General features: G+C 39.1%; 2 protein-coding genes across 2 annotated transcripts; both read right to left on the bottom strand.

Annotated features, from left to right (window-relative positions):
- Positions 1–2605: 2605 nt before the first annotated feature.
- Positions 2606–3556, bottom strand: LOC143478310 (olfactory receptor 52B2-like). Its single transcript, XM_076977271.1, has one exon. It carries the CDS (start codon positions 3554–3556, stop codon positions 2606–2608), a length of 951 nt encoding a protein of 316 aa, XP_076833386.1.
- A 5440-nt stretch (positions 3557–8996) lies between these two features.
- Positions 8997–11459, bottom strand: LOC143478044 (olfactory receptor 52B2-like). Its single transcript, XM_076976973.1, has 2 exons — positions 11089–11459; positions 8997–10728 (listed from the first exon to the last, which is right to left on the bottom strand). The coding sequence occupies exon 2, from the start codon at positions 10720–10722 to the stop codon at positions 9772–9774; it is 951 nt and encodes a 316-aa protein (XP_076833088.1). The 5' UTR covers positions 10723–10728; positions 11089–11459; the 3' UTR covers positions 8997–9771.
- Between the last annotated feature and the right edge of the window lie 1034 nt (positions 11460–12493).

Raw genomic sequence — 12493 nt, 5'->3', positions numbered from 1 at the left:
ATTTATTTATTTATTATTTATTTTTTATGTTATTTTGTACTGTGCTTTGGTATACAGAATGTGAGATAGGCTTAATGTAAAAAGGGTAGGCAAAATAAGCTATAGCTTCAACCTATACCTTTTCGGTTAAATGTATTTTGCTGACATGTTTACTTACAGCAAACTGAGGTTGTGTTGTTGTTTTGTTTGTTTGTTTGTATATATATTCTTTTTGATTGTGGAGCACATAACCGAAATAAAACTTTTCAAACGTCAATCTGCATCAAAAAGCGTGATGAGTGGAAGATTAGTAAGGCCTTAGGCCTTAGGGCACTATGAGTAACTGCTTCTCCCAAATGACCTCGCCGCAGCACCCTTGGTGTTTCAGGCATACATAAGGCATACATAAACACTGTTCTACAGAGGTTTCTAAATGGACACATTTTTGCCTATGTTGACAATAGCCAAGTGCATTTGCCCTCATATGCGTTCATGTGACATGTGAGAAGTCCTAAACACAGTCTGGCACAGTAATGACAGTTCCACATCTGCAAGGTTAACTTCCTGTTTTACATCATCAGGTGGCCCTATCCCTTCTGAACCTAGACCAGGCTCTAGACCAACATTGAAAAACGCCTTCACCGAGGCACCTGTACTGCAGCAGACAGATCCCAATCGTCCTTTCATCATGGAGACCGATGCCTCAACCCTGCATGCCGGTAAGCTGCTGCTTCACGCACAACATCAACAATGGTCTTACCTGGCTGCTTTTCATCCCCCTCACAGCATTTACTGTAGCCCAAGGAAACCTGTTTTGCCTCGTCTTCTGACACTTTGGGCTGCCCGAAAACATTGTGTCAGACCGGTGAGTCGAGTTCACCTCCAGAGTGGTGAGAATTGCTTGCAAAGGTGAACATCAATCTATGCCTCTTGTTTGGCTACTATCCACAGGCGATCAGACAAGTGCAAATAATTAATTAGGAGCCGAGGAAATCCTGGAGGCGGTAGTGACGGAACAGCCTCGCACATGCTTTTTTATCCCATGGGCACAAGAATATAATTCACAGTATTCATTACAATAAAGGTCCATTACATGCACAGGATCTAGATGATACTGATGTACAAAACTATTTTGTAATGATCATCTGTTTATAAATGTTCTTTTCTTTATGTTGTTTGGTATACTTTTTTAACATTGCAGCTGGTTAGAGTATGGTGTACTTCACACTGTTACCTTTTGCTAAATATCTTGTGATTACTGAAAGACAAGGTACATTGGCAGACTAATCTGATGTAGTTATAGACAATGAATGCTTGGACTAATAAGTAAGTAAAGTAGATAAATGCATAAAATGGACACTGTTCCCGGTGCTGTATCAACTGTTCAAGATTTCCATGTCACACATTATGCAATGAAGCATGAAATGAATGAAATTATGCAAAGTAAGCTAAATATTGTGGAAACATCTTATTAACGTTGATAGTGTTGAGTTTGGTATTGATATTAACTATTGAGTCTAGTATGTCTATTAAGTTGAACTACAGTTGGTATAAGCATCAGCCAATATGAAGAACAAATATTAAATTCTTTAGTCAGCTTCAGTGCCAGGAATAGTGTCTTATCACAGATAAGTTACAGATGATATATTTTATTTTTATCTAATCCTAGCAAGTTAGTAACAAGAATGCTGTAATTTATGAAAGATTCTTCAGATTCCTTGAGGTGCCTTCAGTTTGCAAAGTCAGAATATTTTGAACCAAATGCATTTATTTGGATAACTTGGCTTAAACACACAAAGTGCTACATGAATGTCTGCTGTTGCTCAGCTCTAGGTTTTGGTTTAAAAAGAACATATGTGGCTTCTGTGACGCGGGGTTGGAGGCAGCAGGAGGCAGAGGTTGAGCATCTAATGTTTTATTCTCCATAATCAACAGAAATACTCAGGCCACTGGGCGGTACAAAACAACAGGCAAAAAGGAATACTAAAGCAAAGCAAAGGCTGTGTAGCGAAGTCTGGCAGGAACAGCGTTGCAGCGGACTTTTCCCACGAAGCGAGGCGAGGGGTGCAGGAAGTATGCGCAGCGCTGGACGGCGCCACCTGCAGGAATATAAGGAGTCCGAGTCTGATTAATGACAGGTGTCAGTACTCGGGCGATTGAGAGTGAGGGCGTGACCGAGAGTGAGTGGGTGTGTGTGTGAAGGGAGGTGTGTGAGCATGCGCCCTCTGTTGGCGTCCGGACCGACCCACCGTAACAGCTTCAGCTTGCCTTGAATGTGCAACGAAACAAAAATGTAATGAAAAGGAATGAAAATTATGAAAGAATGTATGTGAAATAAAAGTTAGTTTTCAAATCAGTTCATACCCTTTACATATCAAATGATTATTGTTGTTTTTCCACTTGAAACAAGGAAACCTGCTTTCAGAATATTCTTTGGTTGTTCTTTGATTCTTTTTTAAACATCATAGTTTCATTTTGTCAGCATAATTTAATTTAGAATGAAGGTAAACATTTTTTGTATTGACAATGGAATTGATAATTATATTTTGATGACATGTCAAGACAGCATACATTTTAAATTAAATCATTCTACATATTCATAAAGTACAATGGCTTTGTACTACAGCTATCTTAATGTGACCTTTAATTTTTTTAAGACCATAATAAATGCATTTCTAATATCTTTTGTTTTCATTCCATATATAATTGGATTGGCAACCGGAGGCACTGTGAAAGTCATTATACCACACAGTTTTTGTGCATTGGGAGAGATATTTTGCAAACGATATGACAGTATCCAAATGTTGCCAAATATTTCAAACAGAACAAAAATGATTATCTGTGCTGAACAAGTATTTACAGCCTTAATTTTAGCATCGGATTGAGAGTGGGAGATGCAGGTTTTGAGTATTTGTACATAAGAGAATAACTGAACACCCACACTAACAGCCTGAATAAATCCTGTAAAAACTAAACCATATATATTATTTACTGTGATATCACTTGCACATGAGAGCCGCACCAAGGAAACATTATCACAGAATACATTAACAATAAATGTCTTGCATTTAGGTAGTCTGGCCTGAAGGCCAAACAAAACCATTATTAAAGCAAGGTCAAGACCCCAAACCAAAGCTATAATACCTCCAACTGTGAAGGGTGTCATTATAGACTGATATCTGAGTGGCTTGCATATTGCTATATAGCGGTCAAATGCCATTGCTGCCAGGATAAAAAATACACTGGTTGCATATGTATGCAGAATTATACCCTGTAAGACACATGTTGGGTAATAGACAACATTTGATTGAGTTACAATATCAATTAACAGTCTGGGAAGCAGTGCGGTAATTCCTAATATGTCTGCTAGAGGGAGGCTGAACATAATGTAGAACATTGGCTTATGAAGACTCCGTTGTGTCACAATGAGTGTTAGAATTATTCCATTACATAACACTGAAAACAAGTAGATCAGAGCTCCAGTCAGGAAGACAGGATATACAACATCTGGAGAGACATCAAATTTGGCAATCTGAAGGATCCAGCTGAAGGTGTCATTTGACAACTGGGCCTCCATTTAAAATCTGTGGAACAAACAAAAATGTACCAGAAAAGTTAAATGTTTCTAAAATGATTTATCCCGTCTTTTACCTAAGTAAACTTGTTTATTTTATATCACATTCAATCAATGTTGAGTAATATAGATTTACTCTTTAATATATCCAATTTCTTGTTTATTTTGACTACATCATTTGGACATTTTTGTATTTTTGGAATGTTCTATGGCACAAAACATTACTGGGTTCTATATAACCAAAATATAGAAAAGGCTAGTTATGACACAAGAAGCAAGAATATCACAGGTAATTATTTTGTTATATTAAAAAAAATGAACATTTGAAACAATAAAATAATGTTATTCTAAATAAACTCATTCTCAAGTTTGTATGCCTGCTTTTGCTTACCTTTTGTTTTTCGGTCTATAGTTAACTTCAGTTGACTTTAACCAGTAAAGTTATGAAATGCACAGACGTAATGGCATCAACAGTGGAGCACAATGGCATATTTAAATATTGTTTAGCCCTCCAGAGACCATGACAATTACTCCCTAACACATCCCTCACACAACCCTCTATTTCATCACTCAACATTTTCAGAAGTTGGCCAATAGCCGAGCAAAAGAAGATGGTAGTCACTGTACACACTTGATAGAAGGGGAAACCCTAACTAGTGACAGATACACAGAGGAAGACCTGTATGCTATCATGGAGAAACAGAATTAATTATTAATTCAAATTTTAATTCTTAAAAACATGACTGGGGTGTGTGGACCATTGGCAATTTGCAAGTTTTGATAGGTCTTCTGGTTCTCTGAGATGTTGTCGTATCAATTTCCAAAGCCAACCCCATATTTTTGAACAAAATATACATTTATTTGGATATTTATTAAAAGGAAACTTGGCTTAACTGTCAGTCACTGATTAATAATGGTATTCATTATTTGACACTTTTCAATTAGACCAGAACAGGCATGTGAAGGGGTGGAATAGAAGGTGGCCCACAGCCGACTGCCGCTGTAAGGAAAACCAGTTAATGTGGAGGAGCAGATCTGACAGGGCAGTCATGGCCTGGCGGTTAGGGAATTGGTCTTGTGACCGGCGGGTCGTGGGTTCGATTCCCAGAACTGAGGCCATGACTGAGGTGCCCCTGAGCAAGGCCCTTACCCCTCAATTGCTCACTTGTATAAAAAATGAGATAAAATGTAAGTCGCTCTGGATAAGGGCATCTGCCAAATGCTATAAAATGTAAATGTAAACAGGGATATGGACACTACACTCTACACCCCCTATGAATCAAAAACACCTCATGTTTCACAATTGAGATGAACATTAGAGTCCTGCTGGTCTCACCAACACCAGCATTCTACTACACTGTCCTGCCAATGCTTTGCTTCCCCTGTCATCTCCTACGTTTGCATGGTTGCAGAGGTCTTTGATGCCCCTGCCACACCACTGAAGGGAATTTGGGCATTTCCAAATGTATGTCCCAAATGACTGTTCCTATCCTTCTAAACTGCTGTCTTGCTGGTTCACCCATTTTCCATCATGTGGTTTGCAATGTTTAAGACACAATGTTCTGTATTAATCTTCTGAATCTTTAAAAACTTTAAAATTGCATTTTTTTGGCCCACCTCCATCCCCCATCTTTGGAGGACAACTTTGTTTTTATGTACAGATCAAATGATAATAATTCTGTATAATATAGTGCAAAGTGTTAATAATTATTGGGCTTAGGTGGATAATAAGAAGATAGAATATAGAAAAGGGGAAAAGAAAAGGGGGAGAGAAAGAATAAAAAGGGAAAAGACAGAAGGGCAGGGGAAAAATAAAACAACCAGCTCAAATGACTACTGCAAAGAAGAGCAGAAAGTGTGCCCAAGACATATAGCACAAATGACTGTGATGTATGTGTATGTGTGAGTGTGTGTTTATGTGCAACATAAAAGTGCAACATAGGATAAATGTACGGAATGTACTTGCCAGGGTAGAAAGCTGCGACAACATTACCCCAGAGGTCAGAGGCAGGCAGAGAAAGACCCGGGAGTCCCACCCGCCCACGGCCCCACCAGGAGCAGTGGAGTCCCAGGTCCGCACTTTCCAGTGACACCCGCATGCCCGCCCCAGCGCATGCCCGCCCCAGGAGAACCACCCACCACCCGGCAGGGCCCCCCTCCCACCCATATATTCCCCCCTCTCCCCTCCCCCCCAACACATACTCATTCATCTACCTATACAAAAAGAGACAAGGACAAAGACACACATTCATCCAAACTAACACACCCTCCGTGGCGGGGGCAAATGGCTGGATCAGCCCAGTCCCACTCCCCGCCCCGGCAGGGAGCAGGAAACGGGCCTTCCCACCCCTCCACCCCCAGTGCTGTGTTGTGTGTAGGTGTTGGTGTATATGCATGTATGGTAGTGTGTGATACTATGGTGTAGTTAAAATTGAGGGGACAGGTGCTGGGACAAACGTGGGCAAAGCCCCGGGCCACTTTTCAGTGTTTGTCCACACCGTCCCCTCAAAGGCCCTCGATGTCTAAAGTGCAGTAAAAACTGAGGGACAGACAGTGGTGAGGAGACGGGTGAGGCCATGGCAGCAGGCCCACCTTGTCAACCTCTGAGTAACATGCCTGCCCCCCAGAATCCTAAATGTATAAGGACTGTGTGTGTGTGTATGTATGTGTGGGGGGTGGGTGGGTGGGTGGGAATGCGTAGGTCCAGAGGAAATGGTCCTCTGGAAGAGGATTGGACACCGAGCTTCAATGCCTCCCCCCCAGACCCAACTCCCCAACACAAGGCCGACAGACCCACCCCTCCCAGTGGTGCGCCCGCAGCGGCGCAGGTCCCCCCGCGCAGGCAGGGCCCCAGGCACCGGGCCCTGGATCTCGCCACCTAGCCCAGCAGGGGAGGCCAGCCACCCCGGTAAGGTCCAGCACCTGCTCCCCCCGCACCCCCGGCCCCACATCCCAGAGCCCAGAAGCAGTGCCCTGCGAGCCCCAACCCCCCCACCCCAACGCCAACCAGGGCAAACACACAAACATCCCAGGTTGGCAGCCCCGACCCTCCAGCCCAGAAAGTGGCCGGCACAAGTAGTCCCCCCAGAGTTGACCCCCAGCCACCAACTAGGCCACCCAGGAGTCGATGCCCCAGCCAACCACCCCGACTAGCTAATGAAACTGATCAGTGGGAACCAAAGAACCAAATTTCTCCAACTGGTCTTTAGAGGAAGCAGACATTCTCTCCAGACAGATGTGATCGAGTAAAAAGATTTTGTAATGAGCATTATTCAGGTCCTTTTTTGCTTTCCAATTAATGAGAATGGTTTTCTTGGCGATGCATAGAGCAGTAAGAACTATGTATGATGTGTTTGCCTCCATAGCAAATTCACTGACGTCTCCTAGGATGCACAGTCTGGGGGAAGTTGGGATGCAGCATTTAAACCATGTGGACAAGTCTACACATATTTTCTGTCAGAATTCCTCAACAGGCCTACAATCCCATATAGCATGCATATAGTTATCAATTATATTGCCTGTACAATGGGTGCATATGCTTGACTGTGCTAGGCCCATTTGGAACATCCTTTGTCCTGTATAGTGTGTTCTATGAAGGACTTTGTATTGTATAAGTTTTAAGTTGGGGCTTTTACTTATTTTGAAGATATTTGTACATACACTACCATTCAAAAGTTTGGGGTCACTTAGAAATTTTCTTATTTTTTTAAAGAAAAGCAGATTTTTTTTCAATTTAGCTAACATTAAATGCATCAAAAATACACTCTATACATTATTAATGTGGTAAATGACTATTCTAGCTGTAAACATCTGGTTTTTAATGCAATATCTACATAGATGTATGGAGACCCATTTCCAACAACCATCACTCCAGTGTTCTAATGTTACATTGTGTTTGCTAACTCTGTAAGGAGGCTATTGGATATTTAGAAAACCCTTGTGCAAGTAGGTTAGCACAGCTGAAAATAGTTTTGCTGATTAGAGAAGCTATAAAACTGACCTTCCTTTGAGCTAGTTGAGAATCTGGAGCATTACAATTGTTGGTTCGATTAAACTCACAAAATGGCCAGAAAAAAACAACTTTCAATTGAAACTCGACAGTCTATTCTTGTTCTGAGAAATGAAGTCTATTCCATGCCAGACATTGCCAAGAAACTGAAGATTTCCTACAATGGTGTGTACTACTCCCTTCAGAGGAGAGCACAGACAGGCTCTAACCAGAGTAGAAGGAGAAGTGGAAGGTCCCGCTGCACAACTGAGCAAGAAGACAAGTACATTAGAGTCTCCAGTTTGAGAAATCGACGCCTCACAGGTCCTCAACTGGCAGCTTCATTAAATAGTACCCGCAAAACGCCAGTGTCAATGTCTACAGTGAAGAGGCGACTCTGGGATGCTGGCCTTCAGGGCAGAGTGGCAAAGAAAAAGCCATATCTGGCTAATAAAAGAAAAAGATTAATATGGGCAAAAGAACACAGACATTGGACAGAGGAAGATTGGAAAAAAGTGTTATGGACAGATGAATCAAAGTTTCTGATATATATTCTGATATAAGTTCCTGAAATGAAATGTTATTAAAGTTTCCATCTTTAATAACATGTTCTAAATGTTTCATTCCCTTATCATGCCATGATGTGAAATGTAGTACTTTCTTATTCTGACAAATGTCTGGATTGTTCCAAATGGGTGTTAGTTTGCATGGGATGAGTGGGGACCGAGTTAGTTTTAGAAATTCCCACCAGGCTGTCAGTGAAGTTTTTATATTAAGGCTTTTAAAATAGTCATGACGCTTAATATTAGAGCTAATGTAAAGTAAGTATGAGAGTTTTATTTTCCCACAGAATGCTTGTTCTAGGTCCAACCATGGGCTGTCTATTAAGTCATATTTGATCCATTTTAAAATGTACTGTAATCTATTGGCTAAGAAATAATGATAAAAATTTGGTAGTTCTAAGCCACCATTGAGTTTTGGCTTTTGCAAGGTTTTCAGACTTATTCTTGATGACTTGTTTTTCCATAGGAATTTTGAGATGTTTGACTCTAAGGACTTAAACCAAGCAGCACAGGGTTTATTTGGGATTAGTGAGAATAAATAGTTGACTTTTAGTAGAACCATCATTTTAATGGTAGCGACTTTCCCCATGAATGATATAGGTATAGCCTTCCAGCATGTGAGATCATCTTCTATTATTAGACTACTATTCTTCTATTAAAATTGCATTTTACAGACAGTATTATACAAAACTTTTAGAAACATGCAAAATCCGCTGCAACATAATCATGCTTTCAAAAAATAAGTGTTAATTTATTTTTGTCCATTAATAAAATTAGATTAGATTAGATTAGATTCAACTTTATTGTAATTGCATATTGTCACAAGTACAGGGCAACAAAATACAGTCCTCTGGGGCCTCGATGTAAAGCACCGCGATCCCAGAGCGGCTGCTGCATCAGACATGTGCCACCTTTCACATAAGGAGGAAAGATAGAGAGATAACATTATGAAGGAGACAAAATCCCCATAGCACATATAAGCATTGAAGGTGACACAGTCAGTCAAACAGTGAGCCATGTTCATCCAGAGGCTGGACTGGGACAGTTTTTGTGTCAAAGTTCGCGATGGAAAGCAAGAGCCAACCTCTGACGGTCCCTATGTGGAGAAGGAGCAGGTAACCAAGACAATGACCTTCAAGAAGAGTCTTGTTTGGGCACCAAATGTAGATAAGCAAGAATGTAGATTTCGCAAGAAGCCCGTCCAGTTTAAGCACAGCACTCTGAAGTCAAGCAGTCTCCCAACTGATCCAAATTTTCCTATAGAGCTGTGATTAGTTTTTAATAATAGCCAAAGTTTGTGTTCTGATAGCTCTACCCATGTAGTGTAATGACAAGGAATGGAAATTATAAAAGAATGTATCTGAAATAAAAGTTAGATTTCAAATCAGTTCATACCCTTTACATATCAAATGATTATTGTTGTTTTTCCACTTGAAACAATGAAACCGCTTTTATTGGTTTGACAACAGAATATTCTTTGGTTGTTCTTTGATTCTTTTTTAAACATCATAGTTTCATAGTTTTCATCTAAATAATTTAAATGATTTAGAATGTGTTGACAATGGAATTTATACTTAATTATATTTTGATGACTTGTCAAGACAGCATACATCGTATATATTAAATCAGTCTACATATTCATAAAGTACAATGTCTTTGTGCTACAGCTATTTGAATGTGACCTTTAGGTTTTTTAAGACCGTAATAAATGCATTTCTAATATATTTTGTTTTCATTCCATATATAATTGGATTGGCGACCGGAGGCACTGTGAAAGTCATTATACCACACAGTTTTTGTGCATTGGGCGATATATTTTGCAAACGATATGACAGTATCCAAGTGGTGCTGAATATTTCAAACAGAACAAATATGATTACCTGTGCTGAACAAGTATTTACAGCCTTAATTTTAGCATCAGATTGAGAGTGGAAGATGCAGGTTTTGAGTATTTGTACATAAGAGAATAACTGAACACTCACACTAATAGCCTGTATAAATCCTGTAAAAACTAAACCATATATATTGTTTACTGTGATATCACCTGCACATGAGAGTCGCACCAAGGACATATTATCACAGAATACATTAACAATAAATGTCTTGCATTTGGGTAGTCTGGCCTGAAGGCCAAACAAAACCATTATTAAAGCAAGGTCAAGACCCCAAACCAAAGCTATAATACCTCCAACTGTGAAGGGTGTCATTATAGACTGATATCTGAGTGGCTTGCATATTGCTATATAGCGGTCAAATGCCATGGCTGCCAGAATAAAAAGTACACTAGTTCCATGTGTATGCAGAATTACACCCTGTAAAACACATGTTGGGTAATAAACAACATTTGATTGAGTTACAATATCAATTAACAGTCTGGGAAGGAGAGCAGTAATTCCTACTATGTCTGCTAGAGGGAGACTGAACATAATGTAGAACATTGGCTTATGAAGACTCCGTTGTGTCACAATGAGTGTTAGAATTATTCCATTACATAACACTGAAAACAAGTAGATCAAAACTCCAGTCAGGAAGACAGGATATACAACATCTGCAGAGACATCAAACTTGGCAATCTGAAGGATCCAGCTAAAGGTGTCATTTGAAAATTTGGCATCCATTAAAATCTGTGGAGCACATCAATATATATTTTTAAAAAGTCAGACATAAAATGTTTTATTTTTTGTGTTTAAATGTTTTAAACAAGTGTACCTAGTAAATCATTGTTTATTTTTTTATCACATTGGGCCAAAGATTAATAAATTGAAAAATATATATTTTTTCCTGTTTTGACCAAATTTTTGTTATGTTATATGGCACAAAGCATTACTGGCCTTTATAAGCCAAAACACAGAAATATGACAGAAAAAGCAAGAATATCATAGGTAATTATTTTGCTATATTTTAACAAATGTACATTTGAAACAATAAAATAATGTTATTCTAAATAAACTCATTATCAAGTTTGTATGCCTGTTTTTGCTTACCTTTTGTTTCTGTCTATAGTTAACCTCAGTTGACTTTAGCCAGTAAAGTTATGAAATGCACAGATGTAGTGGCATCACCAGTGGAGCACAATGGCATATTTATACATTGTTTATCCCTCCAGAGACCATGACAATTACTCACACATCCCTACCTACTCAGTGGCGGACTTAGCAATTTGGGGGCTCAAGGCGAATTGCTAAGACCTAGCGGTGACGTCACAGTCGTGGCTGGAGGATCGCAGTTCACTTGATGAGATGGACTTCGAATTTAAACTAAAGTTAATTTCTATCGGCCAAACAGAAATAACTCGAATTTAACTAAGAAAGGAAGATGAGCTTGACTTTAAAGACGATGAAAACAAAAGTAAGTTTGATGACGACACAGACTAAATAAAACACTTTCTTGAGAAATAAATTATAACGAAGATCTTCTAGAGGTTGGACAAAGTTCAAACTTAATTGCGGTCTCTTGGCATCACTCCAACTCTAGAATTCACTCTCGAGGGACACCTTTTAAGCAACATTTAGGGGCGTGACTGTAGTTCCCCATGAGTTGCTATCCTGGTGATCATTGGACTTTGATTCCTGAATATGCATAATCTCTGCCCAGGCAGGAGGTAATCCGAGAAAGAGAGAGAAAGAGGAGAAGGGAAAAGAGGGAGAGAAGGGGGGTTTGTGACCCTGCCCGTCTCTCATAGGTTTAGTTAATGGGAGACAAAAGCAGACTATTACAATTTCAAGACAATTGGAATTCTCTTATTCCTAAATAAATTGATTTGTATGCTCTGCCTAAATAAGTATATGTATATGCCTACTATAGCACATTACATGTTGATACTCGGATATATATATATATATATATATATATATATATATATATATATATATATATATGCTATATATATATATATATATATATATATATATATATATATATATATCTTAATTAGACATTACACTGGACTACAAGTTTATTGATAGATCTCAAATAATGTAGCACATGGATATGAGAATATGTAGGTCTCTATGACCTTAACACACAGAACTTAATGACCTGGCATATCTAAATGGCAGAACATACAAGAATATGTATATGCATGCATGCCTTCACAATACAATTCAAAGCTACAAAGATAGGTGTATCTAACTAATGAAATTATAGTAATATATGGATATGCATCAATGTGGTGTGATTATATAACCTGTTGGGGAAAAATAAATTTTCTTCTGTAGACCCAGACGGGCCCCAACACCGCCCCGATGGACCGACAGGTTGTTGAATGGACGACTCAAATAAAGTCTTGACACCAAAAGTTATTTTGTATTCAATTTGTATTGTATATGATTAAATGCAGATTAATCAGAATATATGAGTATACGAGTACTAGGGCTATTTGTCTAAGTC

This window comes from Brachyhypopomus gauderio, chromosome 16 (genome assembly GCF_052324685.1).
Source record: "Brachyhypopomus gauderio isolate BG-103 chromosome 16, BGAUD_0.2, whole genome shotgun sequence".
Taxonomy (NCBI): domain Eukaryota; kingdom Metazoa; phylum Chordata; class Actinopteri; order Gymnotiformes; family Hypopomidae; genus Brachyhypopomus; species Brachyhypopomus gauderio.
Note: the sequence above shows the minus strand (reverse complement) of the source record. Positions and strands in the feature narration are given on the sequence as shown.

Bases quoted from the DNA above. Each gene is read 5' to 3' on its own strand.
- LOC143478310 (XM_076977271.1), bottom strand. From the start codon at position 3,556: ATGGAGGCCCAGTTGTCAAATGACACCTTCAGCTGGATCCTTCAGATT.
- LOC143478044 (XM_076976973.1), bottom strand. From the start codon at position 10,722: ATGGATGCCAAATTTTCAAATGACACCTTTAGCTGGATCCTTCAGATT.